This window comes from Vombatus ursinus, unplaced genomic scaffold (genome assembly GCF_900497805.2).
Source record: "Vombatus ursinus unplaced genomic scaffold, bare-nosed wombat genome assembly UNPS02011334.1, whole genome shotgun sequence".
NCBI lineage: Eukaryota > Metazoa > Chordata > Mammalia > Diprotodontia > Vombatidae > Vombatus > Vombatus ursinus.
The window spans coordinates 7,663,524-7,683,450 of NW_020951112.1; the positions used below are offsets into that span (position 1 = coordinate 7,663,524).

Here is a 19,927-nt window from a genome sequence, read left to right on the forward strand (position 1 = left end):
TCATCACTGCCTTATCAATGAGCCTTTGAACACTTTAAAAAAAAAAAACTTTAGCTTTTCTCTCTACATCACCTCCATTTTCAAATAGAATGCCTTCTCACCACTACCCAGAAAGCAGTCTCTAGTCTCAATACAAGAGGAAGGGGGAATCAGTACAGCAAAGCTGATCGGCCTATCAACTGACAGTCTGTACAGTACTCTATATCTAGAGTCTGCTACCTCTGCGAAGAAAAGGCGTCTCCAAATGCTGAAGACAAGGGCCATCCCTCCCCTGCTGCAGCCTCTTTGGAAACTTAGACTCGTTCCAAATTTTAATCCCAGCCAGGGAGGAGGATGGAAGGGAATACATAAATGATCATTTCTGGCCATGTTCAGTTTTTGGGTTTGTTGTTTTTAAATAAAGTAATCCGTCTCATGCCAGATTCTCAAGGCCAAAAATCTGGATTTCCCAGGGGAGTGAGCAGGAGCGAGCACACAGCAGCTAAGAAATTTCTGGTCTGCGAGCCAACAAGAGGTTAGTAAAGAAACACTGACCCTGTGTCTCCAGCATCACTCCTATTCTCTGCAGGGAAAACTCTCAGCCTGAGCAGCTTAGGAGCTACTCGTGACATGGCAGCGTCCCCTTGGGAGGCTGGTGATGTCAATGGAGGCCTTTGTCTGAGCAAGACGACAGCAGGTGCCAAGAGTGTCCCAGGTTGCATCATGCTGGATGCTTCTTAAGTTCTGAGGGAAGTCAGTCTAGAGTGAAATCAGGACAAACATCCTGAGTTCTGTGGCCCTGTGGGAGCTGCCAGGAGGTAAGGCTCATACTCCTGGTTGGCTGAGTTCAGACGCGGAGTCAGGAAGATAGGAGTTGAATTCTGCCTCTTAATGCTACTAGCTGTGTGACTCCAGGCAATTCACTTAACCTAGCGCTCTCAGCCTCAGTTTTCTCACCTGCAAAATGGCAGATGAGAATGGCAGGAGGTGAGCACTCCACACCTGGCTGTTGTGAGGATCAGATGAGAAAACCCGTAAATGCTTTGTAATCCTGAAGTGCCACAAAATCTTAGCTATTCTTACTACTGTTGTAAGCTGTATTAATAGACATTGATCACTGAAATGAATTTACATTTCCTTGATAGATTTTTGTCATTCAACAAGCATTTATGTGCCGGGCACTGGCCTATTTTGTTTTGACCCAACACATACACAGTCAGCACCCCACCACGCACGTTCCCCCAAAAGAGTGAAGCAAAAGTGACTGCAAGGGTGGGTAGAGCACTGGCTCCAGAGTCAGGAGGACCTGATTTCAGATCCAGCCTCAGACACTTGCTAGCTCTGTGACCCTGGGCAAGTCACTTAATCCCAGTTTTCTCCAAAACAAAGATTGGAGGAAAAAAAAAGCAGCTGAAGACTGACTGTCCACAGACCATGTGTGAGACCTCCTTCCACAGATCACCATTTTTTGAGGAAGACATTCATCACTTGGTCCCAATTTGGTTCAACCTCAGTGTTGTTTATTCAACCTACAAGTATTTATCAGATGCCTACTATGTGCCACGCACAGGGCACATGTTAGCTTATTAGTTGTGCCTGGCACTGGGGATCTTGGTCACTTTGGGCTCTGCTTCTTCCCTCTCAGCGTCATTTCTTTAAAGTGTACTTTCGCGAATGCTATGAAATTATAATGACCAAGCTCACTCTCCTGTTTCCTCCCTTCTCCAAAGGATGAGAAAATATACATCCCTCCCTTCCTTGCAGAGGACAGGGATTCTGGGCTTGGAACGTGCATACAATTAACCAGTCGATAAGCTATTCAGTACCTACTACAATGCCTAGTCGCTGTGCGGGATGCTTGGGATACAGAGGTAGAAAAATGAATTATTCAGTTGAATGCCTTTTTCATCATATATGTTGCTCAGCGTCTATGTGGAGATACCCGGGGCTAAGAATGAGTAAGATCTGGTTTCAATCAATAAGCTTTTTTGTAACAACAACAATAATATTTGTAATATTGTTATGTTAATTATATGTTAACACTAATATACTATTAATGATCATAATAATGGCTTGAATTTGAATATAGAGCCTTAAGGTTTGCTAGGTGCTTTACATTATTGTCTCATCTGATCCTGCCAACAACCCTTCAGAGTCGGTGCTATTTTTATCCCCATTTTACAGATGAGGAAACTGAGGAAAACAGATCTGGTTGACTTGCCCGGAGTCACATAGTTGGTGAACATCTGAGACTGGATCTAAATTAAGGTCTTCTTGACCCCAGGTCCAGGATTAATTAAGTTCTTATTACATGCTTGGCTCTGTATCAAATCCTGCCTTCAGCACATTCTGGCTGTGTGACTTGTGTGCTGACAAAAAACTTAGTCTATCAATTGTCAGTGAGTTTCACTGAACTGTCTTTTTTATTCTTTGTTACACAGTTCAGAATGGAGGGGAAGAAGGGAGGTATTTTTTTAAAAAATTAAGTATTTTCACACAGGGAGGCGGTATAGGCAAATGGAAGGAGAGGACAGACCTAGGTTCATGCCATTGCTACTTTCTACCTGTGTGATCCTGAACCACTCTGGGCCTCTGTTTGCTCACCTATAAAAGGAGAGGGTTGGCCTAGATGCTGTCCAGCATCAGACTCTGAAACTCTGACACCATCCCTTAGCCCTGTATCATCTACTCTGGAAAATGGACCATAATGCTTAACCATTACCCAGATCAGCATTTGACGGCATGAAAGAGACATAGCTCATTCTGGGTAATCAATACCTTAGGCGCCTGACAACAGTGCTCAGCTGAAGCCCCCAGGCTCGCTCTTGTTTACACATCCAACCACAAGAGGGTGCCTCATCAATTTTTCATGGAGGAAGTATGCCACGGTCCCCTGTGTCCATATTCATGAAGGACTCCAACCCAACCAGGAGTGTAAGCGGAATATTCCACACAAGTTTCTCCCTCTAGCACCACAGATGGTAGCAGGCCTTTTTAAGCCTGAACAGGTGGTTTCTGGAATTACTGTGGCCATAACGGTCACCACCTAGTGGCTGGCCTTTCAGAGCCCAGCTTCTCCAGACTTAGATGGCAAGAAATCCAACAACAATAACAAGTCAAAGCAATGCATCCGACTAGATTTAAATGGCCCCATGGATAGAAGCTTGACCTCAGAGACAGAAAGACCTGGGTTCAAGTCCCACGTCTTACTCGTTCTGTCTGGGTGAGCCCCAGCAAGTTCCTTGACCTCTCGTGGCCCCTGGGGCAACTCTCCAAGGCTATAAACAGAAGAATAGGAGCCATTCTACATTGGCTCCGGGGAAGGTCTTCAGTGGGGAGTTAACTATACCAATAAAATCAAAGGTCTAGGCCAAAAAAAAATTCATCCTTTGAATAACATAAATAATCAATTACCAAGCATTTATTAAGTACCAATCAGTATGCTAGCCTCTAGGGATGTGAAAAGAAATGGCGCATTATCCCTCATTAAAGGGGCAAAGAGAGGCAGCATCTTGGATAAAGCCCTGAGCCTGGAGTCAGGAAGACCGAGTTTGAATGCTAACTCAGACACTTAATAGCTGTGAGTCATGGCGAAGTCACCCAAGCTCTGTTGGCCTCAGCTTCCACATCTGCAAAATAGGGATAATAATAGCACCTACCCTCCATCCCGTTGTTGTGAGGAAAAAATGAAAGAGTATTGTAAAGTACTTTGTAAACCTTAAAGCAATATATAAATGCTAAATATTCTTATTATTATATTCGTGTGGATTAGGATTTCTACAATAAGATGGACTCCCTACTTGAGGCAGACAGCAGATTTACCCAGGGTTACCTAAAGGTTGAGTGACCTGCCCAGGGTCACACAGCTGGCAGCATTAAAACTCAGGTCTTCATTCTGAGCTCAGGACTCTCCACTTCCACGCTGAGCAACTAATGAGGTATTCAGTCCAGCCATTTCTAAGGCTATTTTTTGACAATGGAACCTTGTCATAGTTGATTATATTCCAACTCCAGAAACATGTCCTGTGTTCCATTCATCATAGGATCAGAGACCTAGAGCTGGAAGGGACCCACTCATTTTACAGATGAGGAATCTGAGGCCAGATGTGCCTAAGGTCGCACAAGGAGTACAAAGTGGAATTGAAACCCGAGTTCTCCAACTCCAAAAACAATTCAACAAGCATTTATTAAGCAGCTGTTGGGTGCTGGGAACTATACGACGACGTGCTGGAGATACCAAGACAAAATGAAACCATTCTTGCCCTCCGGCGCTTACCTTCTTCCAGAAGGAAATATTTAACATGTATACAGGTAACCAAATAACTAAAAAGATAACAAAGAACCTGGGGCATGTATTGGAGTCAGAGATGATATACTTGTTGATACAAGTGAAGAAAGGAAGCAATCATTAAGCACCTACTGTGTTCCAGGCACCAACCCAAGCAAAAGGAGTGACATCCCCTGACCAAGGGGCCAAGGACGCAGGACAGACTTCTTCTAGGAAGGAGATAGTCCTTGAGCCAAGCCTTAAAGGGAGCAGAGGTTAGGAAGGAATACCTTCTGGGCTTGGCACAGGGGCAAGAGAGAGAATATTAGCCTAAAGAGACCAGAGCCAGATCGGTCTGGCTGAATGTCAGGTGTGGGAGGGAACCTGAAGGAGGATCTGCCTAGAAGGATATGGCATGCAGAGTCAGACTGCAAAATCTGCATCCATGGCGGGATTTGAGATTTTTGCACATTTCAGTCACAAGGGGAGACCAGATTGTAGCCTGAAGATCCAGTAACTTGAAGAGAATGTTTTGCGAGGTTTCTAGGTTTAAAATGTTACTTGTCATATATGCAAATAAATACATCACTATTAACTCTTCTCCTCTCTTGTCCTTCCCGTCCCTGTACTCCACGAAGATCGTGTCGTCTTAAAGGAGAAAACATTTGGTGTGGGACGGTGATAGAGTCCCAGAGAACACTGGCATTGGAGACAGAGGACCTGGGTTCAGATCTCATCTCTGATGCTTACTACTTTGGGCAAGGCATCTCCCTAAGTTTCAGTTTTGAGGGAGTTGAACTGAATAACGACTGAGTCCCTTCCAGCTTTAAGATTACGGTACCATGACCCCATTAGCCTTTCTGGGCCTCTCCATGGCCTCTGATCATAGACTAGCTCTATAACTATGATTCCTTCAGCCTCAGTTTCTTCATCTCTCAAAATGAGAAGGTTGGAATAGAGGATCCCTGAAGTCCCAGGATTTGCCCGTAGTTAAGTATCTGTTGTCTTTGAGGAAAGCAAGCGCTGGCTTTGGAGTGCTGGAGGACCTGGGTTCAAATCCCAGCCCTGACACTTAGTAAATCACCTCAACGGCATGGACCTCCTTTCCTTTTCTGTGCAGTGAGGAGATCACATGGCCCCTGAGGTCTGGATCTGTGTAATCTTGTGTTCTTTTGATTCCTTCCTTTTTGCTTGACTCCACACATACTTACTAGACATTTACTGGCTGTGTGGCCCTGTCCAAGTCATTTCACTTCTCTGTCTCTCAGTTTAATTATCTGTAAAATGAAGAAATTAGACTCATAGCCTCTAAAGTCCCTTCCAATTCTAAATCTGTGATCCTGAGACTTAACTACTGTGTGACCTCAGATGCATCAAGTTAACTTCTCTGGGCCTTCATTTCCTTATCCATAAAAAAGAGGGGATTGGATCAGTGGCCTCGAAGGTCCCTTCCAACTCTCAGTCTATAATCCCATGAACTCCAGAGGCCATTTTGTCCAATGAGAGTTAGAATCCCCCCTTCCTGACAAGTGGTTACCCAGTCTTTATTCAAAGACCTCCAGGGATGGTGAACTCACTACCTCTCATGGCACTTTTGGATGGCTCTAATAGTTAAGAAGCATTTCCTGGCATCAAACCTAACCCTGGGCCTCTACAGCTTCTACCATTGATCCTGCTCAATAAGAACAATTTTTCTTCCCCTTGACTGCCTTTCTTAAAGAAAGTGATTGCATGCCATCCTTGAGTCTTCACTTCGTAAGGCCCCTCGTCCCTAATTCCTTTCCACTAGCTGAAGATGGCGTGAACCCAAGGCCCTCCGCCATCTTGCCTTCTCTTCCTCTGACTGCCCTCTAGTGTATCAATGTCTTTCCTAAAATGTCAGGCCCAAAACAAAACATAACGCTCCAGCTGTCATCGATGCAGACAGAGGACAGGAGGGAGCCCAGGCTCACACAACCTTTTTTGTGTTCTGGACTCCTTGGGCAGCCAATCTGATGAAGCCCATGGACCCCTTCTCAGAATCTTATTTTCAAATGCATAAAATAAAATACAAAGGATAGCAAAAGAAATCAATTATGTTGAAATAGTTTTCAGAAATTTTAAAAGTTCTCCAACCCCAAATTAAGAAACCCTGATCCAGTGAGATAAGACTTGTAAAGCATTTAGCCCAGTGCCTAGCATGTAGTAGGCACTATGTAAGCACTTCTGACTCCCCTCCCCCTCTCATTCTAGACCCCATGTCTGTCTTACATGGAGCCTAATAACACGGTTTTTTTTAGTTGCTGTGTGAGACCGCTGACTCATTGAATCTTCAGTCCATGAAAATCCCCAGATCTTTCTCAGAAGAACCACTGTTTAGCTCTGCCTCTCCCATTTCTAGCTGTGATGTGCCCAAGCATGCAACTTGGCCTTAATCTCTATTAAAATTTCATCTTTTCTTTGGATCCTGACTCTCCAGTCATTTGGCTCCAACGGGTTAGCTTGCTTCTTGCTTTATGTCATCTGCATATTTGATAAGCGTGACTTCCAAATCTTTATCCAAGACATTGATTAAAATGTTAAACCCCGGGAAGACAAGAATAGCTCCCTGGGGCACTTCTCTTGAGCCAGGATTTTCTTAACCTTTTCTGGGTCGTGGAGTCCATTAGGAGTCTGGTGAAGCTTTGCAGAATGATGGTTTTAAATGTGTAAAATAAAATGCATGGGATTACAGAAGAAATCGATTCTATTTACATAGTTATTGAATTTTTTTTTTAAGTTCATAGACCCCAGGTTAAGAACCTTGCTCAAGAGATCTCCTTCCAAATTGACATTTAATGATCAATGACTACTCTGGCTTACAGCCATTCAGCCTGCCCCAAATCCAAACAACTATGCTATTTCCTAGTCCACATCGCTTCTCATCCACAAGAAAATGTAAGAGATTTTATTCAAATGCTATACTGAAATCTAATTGTAGCTACATTTTTCCCAATCTACCACTCTAGAAACCATGTTAAAGAAGAAAATGAGGTTAAGTCCAGCCTGAACTATACTTATTGAAACCATACTGGCCCTTGTGATAGATTACTGCTTCCTTCTCTAGATACACACTAACCATCCCTTTAATCACATGTGTTCTGTTGCAAAGAATTGAAGTCAAACACACTGGGGCTACAGTGTGCAGCCATTCTCTCAAGTACAAGCAGGAGACCTCAAGATGGAAAGTTTAAGGGCAAAGAAAGGGTGTAAGCCAGCCTGCCTTATAGGAGGTCCTTACCCTTAGACCAAATAGAAAACTAAAAGAGTATAGCAGGGGCTAGTACTACTAGCCAGGTGGTACAGTGGATAGAGTGCCAGCCCTGGAATTGGGAGGATCCCAGTTCAAATCCGGCTTCAGACACTTACTAGCTGTGTGACCCTGGGCAAGTCACTGAACTCCGATTACCTCCAAAAAAAAAAAAAGTACTAGTAATAACTGATGCATGTTTCATCTTGATAAATTGGAGTTCTGTGTGACAGATTGAACGGCAAGCCAAAGTCAGTGTCTTGAAGATGTAGATTTAAGTCTAGAGCCTGGGATACAAACTCCATGAATGACTCTGGGCTTTGGGTGAAGTCAGTTCACCCTGAAGTCCCCAGGCAGCTCCCAAATCTAGGAGTTAGAGAGCAATTATCAGACCTCCATTTGGTGGAAAGGTTCTTTGTACCAGGAGTTCCTCTGCACTGCTGATAACACAGGTCCAGTTCCTATACCCTATGTATATAGTCAGATGATAGAAAGAGAATTAGGAAGGTTACCTCCATAGAGAAATACATTCTAAGGAAGGACAATTTGATAAGACAAAATCTAATTACATATTGACCTAGGCTAATCACTTAACCTCTCCCTGCCCCAGGTGAGTCTCTAGGACCCCAAATTGCAGAGTGGGCACCTCACTATGTTAGTGGGGGGAGTTTCCTCAGTGGAAAGTCGCATCAGCAATGAGATCACAGTTTTGGACAAAACAAAAATCAAACCAAGTGGGTCGAACAACTTCCTGGTTTGAATTTACACTGGACAACATAAATGCCAGTTCTGACTGGCATTCTTGGGACCCTAGATTTAGGGTTGGAAAGGGTCTTAAGAAGCCATCCAGTCTGACTCCTTGCCCTAGTCAGCTATGAATTAAACCCATCTGGAGAAGAAGTCACTGGCAGGCAAACAAATGGTGTGCGGGGTGTGTTATTTTCACATGCCAAAGCCCCTACTCCCATCTTACCCCCTGCTTACCCACTGGCTGGTGGTAGCAGAACAGGGAACTTGATTGTTAGCCCCCAGGATGATGGGGAACCACATATTTGGGGTGGAATGTGACGGCATCCACACCCCACACATCCACACCCCACTTTATCTCATACCTAGCGTATGACTACAGCTTCAAATCATCACATCAGTTGAGTAAATGAAAGAAAGATATCAGCTTTAACGTTACAGGGTCCAGTACAACGTCAACACTGAGTCATCAATGTTTGCTTGTCGCTACTTACAAAAACATCCAAAGACTGACTGTTCCTACTCTGGCGGTGAATCTACCTGAGTTCAGGAGTCTGAATATGGCGAATGAGATGGATGAGTCACAAGGTCGCACCTGTGGAGGGATTTTCCATACCAGGTACACTCTACTCTGATAAAATAAATTCAGACCATTCCTCCCTGCCCCCATGACCAAAAAAAAAGTGAATCTTATGTCTGCAGATAGAAGGAACAAAGGATAGGGAATCAGGAAGGCTCCTGCCTTGGATACTTGCTAACTTCAGGACCCCTGTCAAGTCCCTTAACCCCACCTCCATCCCCAGTGTTCTGTGAAATGGGAATAATAGTCATCAACTTCACAGGGTTGAAGTGAGCATCAAATGACAACAAAGAAGCACTTGTTTTAAACCTTCAAGCATTAAATGAATGCTAGCTATTTTTTTTTTCCAATTCTGAAGAAAGCACTTGGTAAAACGTACAGTGCTATCCAACTATTGTTATTTCAGGTGAGGGGAATGGAATCTGGAAACTTATGTTCTGATCCTCACTTACTCTGACACTACCCCATGGTAGGATTGTGGGCAACTCACGTCCCTCATCTGTCCAGTGAGGGGGGCTGGGCTAAATGGCCTCGAAGGCCCCTTCATGCTCTCACAGTCAATGATTCTGTTACTAAGGTCATCGGTTGTACGCCTCTCAGAAACCCTCTAGTGAACCCCCTCATTTTATTAGAAAGAAATTGGTTCCCAGAGAAGGAAGGTGAGTGACCAGGGTCACATGGGAAGTGAGGGTCAGAGGCAGGACTTGAACCCAAGTCCCTGAGACTGGAACCTCGGTGCTCTTCATCTTCTCAGGGCCCAGTGGCCTGATCTCTGTCCCTTTGCACAGGCTTTCCTGATTCCTGGAACGTTCTCCCTCCTCACCCAGATTCCTTTCAGGCTTAACTCAGATACCACTCCTACCATTTGCCAGTGTTCTCCGTCTCCCTAGAAATTATGTTGTATTTGTTTCCTTAGAGAATTAGAGATTTATATTTAGAGGGGACCTACATTTCAGAGATGAGGAAACTGAGACCCCAAGATGTAAAGTGATTTGCCCCTGAGTCACAGCAAGTGTCTGAGGCAAGATCTGAACCCAGGTCTTTCTGGCTTCAAGTCGGGCACCTTACCTACTGAACAAGGCTGCCTCTCACTATACGATTGTGTATATGTTGTTTCCCTCCTGTGGAATGTAATCTTGAGGACAGAGTCTATCTTTTGTGCCTGTATCCTATCACCTAGCACACAGTAGAACTTCAAGAAATGCTTGTTGAATGACTAACTGACGAAATAAGAAGTCAACTCCTACCTAGCTATGTGGCCCTAGGCAAGTCACTTAACCCCGAGCTTCCTCTGACCATCCAGGGAGGAAGAGAAATGGGGTCATCTGGTCACACTCTCCGCCTGTTAGAACCAGATCTCCAGAAATGGTGAGGCGCAAACACCCAACCAGTACCGTAATCCAACCTGTCCCAGCCTTGTTTCAGACCATTCCAAGACTGGCCATTTCTGCAAATTTTTTACTATTCTAAGAGCAAAGGAATGTCATGAGAGGGATTTCTATAACTGTCCAAACTGGCCGGCAATTTCCAAACTCTCTTTATTCTGAGCCCTAGAAATCTGAACTATTCCCAAAGCATTTACCTGCCCTTCTTTCCATGACATTTTTGCTTAGTGAGAAAATACCTGTTTTCAATGGCATAAAAACACATTCTGACTTTTTGAAACCTCTCCCTAATCTTTACCCAACATGTCATCTCTGTCACTACTTGGGCCTGGACTCTGGGGAGGCCAAAGCTAACTTTCCTCACACTCGCACAAGGTTCTTTTAAACTGCTGTGGGCAAATCCTTCCCTAAGCCTCAGTTCCCTTATCTGAAAAAATAATAACAGCAAGCATTTATATGATACTTTAACGTCCACAAAGAGCCTTACAAATAGTATCTCATTTTATCCTCACATCAACCATGGGCGGTAGATACTATATTATCACCCCCATTTTACAGATGAGGAAACTGATGCAGGTCAGGAGTCACATGATTTGCTCAGGGTCACAAGCTAATAAGAATCTCATACCAGATTTGAACTCTGGTCTCCTTGACTCCAGGCTCTTTCTAGTTTTCTTCTCTCCCAAGTCAAGCTGGAGTAGGCATGAGAGATCATCATTTCACACATAAAACAGTCTTCATTGTGCAATGGAAAACATACTAACTCAATCCCACTTCTCATGGTGCCATTTGCTTGACCTATCTGGGCTCAGTTTCCTCATCTGTAAAATGAGGAAGGTCGGCCTCCCTCTATGGCCTAGAAGCCTAGCGAGGGGGCCAGAGCCAGGGTCCCCTCGGTCCATTGCTCTAAATTCTAGGATCCCAACAAAAGCTCAGAGTCCAGCCAGACAAGAGGAGGCTTTAGAGTCGAGACCAATGAAACCAGGAGCCCGGAGGCCTCTCTGCCACTAAGGTCACTGGGTCACCTCTGCCCTTCAGTCTCACCTGTAAAGCATAATACTCTCTTGGGCCCTATCCAGCCATGAAATGATATGAGCCTAACTGTGGCTAAGCTTATTTCCAGCCCCTGTGGCTGTCCTGAAAAGCTCTCCCAGGGAGGAAAAGGCCATCTGGCTGAGACATCTGTCACCCTGATGACTGCCAGAGCGCTCTTGTTGGAATTGATCTGCTCACTGGACCCGGCTCCTCTTCCCCCCTTCCCCCACGTACTAGAAAGAAGGTCTAGAGAGAATGGGACTGGATTCATCCAGGAGGCAAAAGCCATGGGCTGGCCTTGTGGCTGGGCCACTCATGGACTGGGTAACTCTGGGCAAACTCCTTAATCTCTCTGAGCCTCAGCTCCCCCATCTGTAAAATGGGAAGAGAAATATTCACACTGCCTGCCTCATAAGGCAGTACTGAGGAAAACACTTGGTAGATTGTGAAGTGCTCAATAATAATGTAATTGCTTACATTTGTATATACATATATATATATAATATATATATATATACACATACTCTTACGTATACATACATACATGTATATGTGTGTGTGTGTATATACACATATATATATACACACACACACACATATAAATAAATAATCTCATTCGATATTATGCTAAAGATGCATGACCTATTGTTATCATTCATGCTGAGGACTCACACCTTTCCCCAAAAGAGTCAATAAACAAACGTTTATTAAACACCTCCTATGTGCCATGCACTGTTGTCAGGCCCAGGAGATACAAACAAACATTAAACGCTCCCTACCTTCAAGGGGATGAAGAAATAAGGAATAGTTAGCATTTACAAATGACTGTAATTTTTCAAAAGACTTTAGCAATATTATTTTATTCACAACAACCCTGGGGTATAGGTGCTGTTATTATCCCCGTTTTAAAGGGAAACTGGGTCAGATAGCAATTAAGTGACTTGCCCAGGGTCACCCAGCTAGTAAGTGGGGAGGCTGGATTTGAACTCTGGTCTTTCTGACTCCAGGGCCTGCGATCTGTGCATTCTGGCGCCCCCTCGAAGTCTGAACTAAGATGACAGAAGACATTCTCTATACCTCCAGGGCCAGTCTAGGTTTATCGAGGTACAATCCAGTATCTGCCCAGAGGTCTGTAGGGTAACCTACTTTTGCCAGCAAGGAGGCCTGGAATAGCATCGGCCTGCTCCCTTGGTTTAGAAATCTGGCATCAGGGGAGCTCTGCTGGCTCGCTTCATGGTCCACCAAACAACCCCGAGCCCTGTTCTCTTTTCCAAATAAAGGCAAACACCGACAACAAGGCTTTTTTCTACGAATATCCATCTGGCCTAATGGTGGGTCTGGCCATTCATGAAAGGAGAAGGCTATGTCCTCGGACCAGGAGACAGAGAAAAAGATGCTGGATTAAAAAAGATAAAAAAGCTTTGAAACAAACTTTGTGTAGGGTTTGAAACAAGCCCAAAACAATTGGGGAAGGGATGAAAAGACTGTGGTATTATGAATATTCCATGTCCCTTTCTTGGCCAATTCTCACCCCACCTCCTCCAGCTTGAAATTACTTTGTATATAGCCTGAGGGACAGCTCGGTAGCGCCATAGTGCACACAGCCCCAGATCTGGAGACAGAAAGACTCTTCCCTGAGATCAAATCCAGCCTCAGGTACTTACTAGCTGTGTGACCCTGGGCAAGTCACTTACTCCCGTTTGCCTCAGTTTCCTCATCTGTAAAACAAGCTGGAGAAGGAAATGGCAAACCACTCCAGTATCTTTGCCAGGAAAACTTCAATATGGGGTCACAGAGAGTCGGGCACAACTGAAATGACTGAAAACAACAATGCAGGAGGTAGACTGGGAGAGCTAGAGTCCCAGGTCCTCCCTCCCAGAGGGCCTCAGTATACTCATCTATAAAAAGGGTTGGACTAGATCAGGGTAGGAGAACCTGCAGCCTCAAGGCCACATGTGGCCCTCTAGGTCCTCAAGTGCATCCCTTTGAATCCAAACTTCACAGAACAAATCCCCTTAATAAAAGGATTTATTCTGTAAAACTAGAAGTGACCTCGTGGCTGCAGGTTCCTCACCCCTGGCCTAGATGGTGTCTAAGGTTTCTTCCAGCACCAGATCTATGATCCTATGAGAATTTCAATTGATCTACCCAACCTTTCTTTAAAAATCATGGGTTTGAGTTCCCCAAAACTAATGGATACTTAGGAGCCAATGCAGCACATGGTGTTATAAACACAGAAGCCAGTCCAGGGAGTGTGGTGCAGTGGAAAGCAGTGGAGACGCTGCATTTGAATCTCAGCTCTGACCTGAACCCTAGAGGACCTTCATCTCTAGGTACTTCATTTCTCTGAATCTCAGTTTTTCCATCTGTACAAAAGGGATAATACCTTCACTAATTGCTGTGTGGCCTTGGGCTAGTCACTTCTCCAGGAGCTTCAGTTTGCCTCTAAAACAGGATTAAGGATGCTTCCTGAAATCACCCCCATTATCTCCAGATAACTCTAGGACTATTCTCCTGTTTACCTTGTCTGGATCTCCTTTGTAAGTGGTTGTTTTCTTTTTTTAAACAAATTCTTTTTTATTTAATTTTTTATTTAATTTTTTTTAGGCAATTGGGGTTAAGTGACTTGCCCAGGGTCACACAGCTAGTAAGTGTGTCAAGTGTTTGGTCTGAGGCTGGATTTGAACTCGGGTCCTCCCCACTCAAAGGCCGGTGCTCTGTCCACTGTGCCACCTAGCTGTCCCTGTAAGTGGTTGTTTGCTGGTTGACTCTTCCATAGACTGTAAGCTCCTAGAGGGCAGGGACTCCCTTTGCCTTTCTTTGTATGTCCAGTACTTAGCACAGTGCCTGGCACACAGTAGGTGCCACATAAGTGCTCATTCCCTTCCCCTTCCTTCCCTGATAAGGGCTCACTGTCTCGACTTCCACTTGCTGTGTTCCTAGGCTAGACCCTTCCCCTAAAGTCACCTTCGACTCCCCTGGTCTATACCACAGGGTTAGTAATACTGGGAGCTTAAACTCCTCTAACTTCCTGATCCTAAGCTTCTTTCTCCTGCAGTCCTTGACATGAGGATGATGACGATATGTGTACTACCCACCTAGCAAGGCCCAAAACGAGAATCAAAACGCTCAGTGCATTTCCATCAGAAAGAACATGGAGATGTAAGTTAATACGAACATGAAAGCCCCTTGAAATCCCTGGCCATCATCTTAAGCTGTCCCAAGCAGAACATTTCTCCCTCCCGTTGTTAGTGTTCCCAGTGGAGGGAAAAGAACAGTAGTGCCTGTCTCCATGCTGCCACCCATTCCTGTTTCACAGGGATTCTCCTTTGGGGCCCCACGGCCATCCAGAACGTGCCAGCCCTTTGTCCTGTACCAGTCGGGCCCCAGAGAGACCCGGGACCAAGGGGTCTTACCTGTGCTGTGAAGAAGGCTGGAGTGAGAGATCCCGAGGGAAGGGCTGGGCTGTTGAGGGCAATAGAGCCAATGTCGTTGCTGGACAGGACCAGCGGCGGGGCTGAGATTTCCAGACCTTTGGGTTTTTTAGCCTTTGGGGGGAGAGATGGCGATTTCGTCTTGGAGCCCGAGGAGAGGTTCAGAGGCTCCAGGGAGTCCGAATCCCGGCAGCTGGACTCTAGGAAGAGACCTCTGGGCTCCGACGGGAGCGGGGAGGCCGGGGACAGGGAAGGGGACCGAGAGGAGCTTGGGGAGGCGGAGGAAACGCTGGCTGCGCCGGGCAACATTAAGGAGGAGATTTTCGCGGAGACCGAGGAGGTCAAAAAGGCCGAGGCGGCCGCGGCCTCCGAGGTGGACGGCAGAGACACCACGGGCCTCAGGATGGCTTTCTCTGTCTTATTGGTCACAAACCTGATGACCGTCCTGACCTCGTCCACCGGAGGGGCGCCCGCGTCCAGCGGCTCCTCCAGCTTCTCCACTTTAATGGGCTTCAACGTGTCCGGCTGGTTCTGGAGGGAGTTGATGGTGAAGGACGAGTAGAGGCCCGAGTGGATGTACTCGTTCCGGCTGGCGCTCTTGAGGGCCGCCAGGCTGTGCTTGTGCGGGTCGCGGCCCTCCGAGGGCACTTTGCAGTCGCCGTCCGGCAGCAGCAGGCTCTCCCGGCTCAGCTCCACCGCGTGGGGGTCCATCTTGAGGATCTCGGGGAAGGAGACAAACTTGTACACGAACTTCTGGCCAATCACCTTCTTGATGATGTTCTGTGGACACAAGACGGGAGGGTGGAAGCGTCAGTACAAGAAAGCGGGCGCAGCAGAAGCGACGGCAGGCCCCCCGTGGGGGGCAGGCCCGCGGGGGCCGTGGGGGCAGGCCCGCGGGGGCAGGCCACGAGGTCAGCCCACGTCAGCCCCTGTCCACTTCTCATGGTGCTGCCTGGGCCTAAGGGGAGAGGAAAGGAGGAAGGCAGAAAAGGAAGCCAGGGAAGAGAAGGGAAAGGGAGAATCAAATCAAATTCTCTTCTATGGAACATTTAAAGCAAATATGTAAATCTATAAAATTAACATCTTTTAAAAAAAAAAATTCCTGCTAATTCTTAGAGCTGGAATTCAAAAGCATTAGGATTGAGCCCCAGTTAGCAGTCCCCCCAGGGTTACTTCTGTTCACTGTCAGTATCTTGGGCTCTAACACACATTTCCACCAACTTAACTCCATTGACTCCACCTGACCTCATCCTCACACTTATGCTAAACTGATGCCAAAAACAACTTGCAAAACCTCATGGCCAGCATAAGCTAAAAATGCCCCCAGGCCTCATGGCCAAAGGTTTGTAGCACTCTTCACGGGAATTTGTAGGTCACTACCTCAGGGGCAGGGGCAGCAAGGTGGCAAAGTGAAAAGAGTGCCAGCCCTGGAGTCGGGAAGGCCTAGGTTCAAATCTGGCCTCAGACACTTCCTAGCTGGGTGACCCTGGGCAAGTCACTTCACCCTGTTTTGCCTCAGGTTCCTCGTCTGTAAAATGAGCTAGAGAAGGAAATGGCAAACCACTCCAGGATCTCTACTAAGAAAACCCCAAATGGGGTCAGGAAGAGTTGTATATGACTGAATACAACTAAATAACAATAACCACCCCCCTCAGGGGCATCCTTTATTCTTTATAGGAACATAGGTTTCAAGCTGAAAGCAAGTAGCTTAATATGGAGGATCTTAAATCCAAGTTGAAAGGGGCATTTACAGATTGTCTAATCCAAGCCTCTCATTTTACAGATGAGCAAACTGAAACCCATAGGTCAGCAAACATCTATTAAGTACCTACTGTGTGCCAAGCACCATGCTAAGTGCTAGGGATACAAAGAACATTTAAAAAAAAAGGATCCCACAGTTTAATGGAATCTAATAGACTAGTGTAATGACTCGTGGGGGATCATAGGGCAGTAAGGAGAAGTGCTGGACTCTGAACACTGCCTGTCCAGGTGCTGGGCAGACTCAGTTTCTCTTCTAGCTTCATTTACACATAGAGACAGAGTGGTGTGATGGATAGCATTCTGGACCCAAATCCTGCTTCAGGTACTTACTAGCTGGGCCAGTTACTCAACCACCCTAAGCCTCAGTTTCCTCATCTATAAAATGAGAGCATTAGACTAAAGGACCTCAAAGACCCCTTCAAGCACAAAATCTATGAACCTGTGACTTAGTGTTTTTGTTGTTCAGTCATTTCATTCGTGTCCAGCTCTTTGTGACCCCATTTGGGATTTCCTAGGTTGAGATACTGGAGTGTACAATTAGTCTGAGTGACAAAGGGAAACTCAATCAAAAAATGTAAATTAGAAAAATTAAGAAATAAGAAATGTGAAGCATTCAAAGAAACTTGAGAAGACTTGAGTGAACTGATGCAGAGTAAACAGAACAGAACCAGAAGAATTTACGCACTGACCACAATCAAGGAAAACAAAACTATCATGTGCCCAATCATGACTTCATGCTTCCCCACTCCTGGAAGAGATTAGGGAGAACAGCATGTTCCCAATTTTCAGAAAGAGCCAAGGAGTACCAACTCTTAGCTTGATTATGTTCATTTGTTATGAAAGAGGGTTTCTGTTTCAGAGGAGGTAGGTGAGTAGTGGGTAAGGACAGAGATCTCAAGAAAGTTAAAAAGAACATCAATGGAACACTTAAAAACTCACAGAAGAAAGGAGAGGCTTAAATGATAGAAACAAAGCAACTTTGTTACTACCTTAAATGGATTACATACTTTTACAAAAATAAACTGTAACAGGATTCATGATTTCATATAAAATTCCCTTTTTTTCTGCTTCTTTTTATATTGAAAAGTTGGTTTCTGTTGAAGATTATATTCATTAACAACAACAACAAAAAGATAGAAAAAGAAAAGGCTTTCAAATGGGAAAATGGGGTGGATGGTGGAAGCTTCCACCATAAATAACCACAAGGTCAGGACCTAAAGATGTGAAGTGGAGTCAGGAGACAGGGGAGCTCACCGGTCGCCTGGAATATTTCATACCAATGAATAAGGGGATGCATGCTTTTTGTTGCCTGGCAACCTGGCAAGAGGTCACCTATAGCCAGCTCCACTAAGTAGCTGCTCGCCATGGTTTCAGGACGATCAAATGCATCTGTTCTACCTGGTAGGCATTGAATCAGCTCATTTCTAATTCCCCATTAAATTTTGATTCACAAGAAATGGCTGGCCTGTGTGTATGGGTATTTAATAGGAGAGAGAATAATGGAATTGGAGATGGGGTACAATTATGGCGCCAGAGGAAATGAAAATTCAACCCAAAGGAAATACACTTCACTCTGGGGTGGGAAAGCTAATGATGTCTTTGGAATATCACTTCAACTAAAGGTTTTAGATCGAAACCCCCTAGTGAAAAGGACCTATACTCTGCATGATTATGCATGCAGGAAGATGCCAGCAGAATCCTTCACACCATTAATAACAAGGCAGTCCTTTCCCCTTCCCCCCATTAATACCCATGTGCATTTCTGTTGCCTTATAAGTGTGTTCTAAGGTTATTTCATAGAATCAAAGAACCTTAGGGTTGAAAAAGACTCCATAGTTGGAAAAAAAAAAAGACTCCATGGGTTGCCTCCTACGACTCCTATTGGACACATGAATCCTCATTTCTTCCACTAAATATATCCCAAAGAGTAGGAGACCCACCTTCCATTTCCCTTGCAATTCCCCCTTTTGCCCCCACCTCATCTCATCTTCCTACCCACCTCTTCCCCACACCCCATTGTCCTATATCCAGTACTGAACAGGTACTATAAAGATTCTGATGACAGTTGTGAATTGGTCCAATTCTTTTGGAATGCAGTTCAGAATTATGCCCCAAAAGTCACCAAACTGTGCATACCCTTTGACCTAGCTACACCACTACTAATTCAAGATCCCAAAGAGATCAAAGAAAAGGACCCAGATATACAACAATATTTCTAACAGTTCTCTTTGTTGTAACAAAGAACTGGGAGTGCCCTCTTGGAGAACGGCTGAAAAAATTATGTAATATGAATATAATGGAATATTACTGACCATAAGAAATGATAAAAGCTGTGATTTCAGAGAAACCTGGAAAGACTTGTGTGAACTGATGAAGAATTACATGAGCAGGAGCAGGAAAACAATTTATACAATCAGAACACTATTAAGGCAAACAGCTCTGAAAGACTCAAGAACTCTGATCAATTCAATGACCAGCCAGGATTCCAAAGGACCCATGATAAAGTATTCTATCCATACCTTCTGAAAAAGAAGTGATGGATTGAAGATAAAGAGTGAGACAAACATTTTTGGAGAGGGCCAACAAAGGAACCATGTTTTGTGTAACCATGAATATTTGTTACTAGGACTTTGTCAGCTCCTGGAGTGTGGTAGTTGTTTAATCGTGTCCAACTCTGTGTAACTCTATTCTGGGGTTTTCTTGGCAAAGACACTAGAGCAGTTTGCCATGTCTTTCTTCAGCTCATTTTACAGATGAGGAAACTGAGACAAACAAGGTGAAGTGACTGAGGCCAGATCTGAACTCATGAACATGAGTCTTCCTGATTCCAAGCCCAGTGCTCTATCCAATACTAACTTTGTGACTATAAGTGACAGAAAAAGTTCTGCCCTGCATTGGTAGATGGAATTTCCTCGCCCGAAAGTTCCCTAAACTAACAATACCATGAGTCTTGTCCCTGTTCCCGATACTGTTATTATTCACTCTTGTTCATATTTACTATTGTTAATATGGAGCTTTTTAGAGATTGCTCATTTGTTCTTTTTAATTATTTTAGCAAAAACTTCTAGAAAACACGCTCAGGCATTTAGTAGGCATACTGACGTCTGCTTTAGACATGTCTGATGAACTGGGCAAACATGGTATTTTATTCAGTTGGAACTAGACAAGAAATAGAGGTGAAGTACCCAGCATATCACTCCTGACATGACCAACACTTGACTCTCACTATGGAGAAATCCCCAAACAGTCAAAATTAATTAAATGACATTACTTGGTGGGGGAGGGGGGCTTCAGGTGTGAGCAATACTGGAGCACCAACCCTGACCTTTGGTTAGATTGCCATTATGGTTTACAACACAGGAGCCTCACGGCACACCCTATAAAGTGATGCATACACTAGCCAGATGCACCAGCTGATTGTGTATGTGTGTGTGTGTGTGTGTGTGTGTGTGTGTGTGTGTGTGTGTGTGT

General features: G+C 44.9%; 1 protein-coding gene across 1 annotated transcript in view; it reads right to left on the reverse strand.

Annotated features, from left to right (window-relative positions):
* ELK3 (ETS transcription factor ELK3) overlaps positions 1 to 19,927 on the reverse strand; it is a 93,483-nt gene that overhangs the window by 9,150 nt on the left and 64,406 nt on the right. The window contains exon 3 of the mRNA XM_027855797.1: positions 14,678 to 15,475. Within this exon, the coding sequence (XP_027711598.1) occupies positions 14,678 to 15,475 (798 nt within the window). The remainder of the gene's footprint in view (positions 1 to 14,677; positions 15,476 to 19,927) is intronic.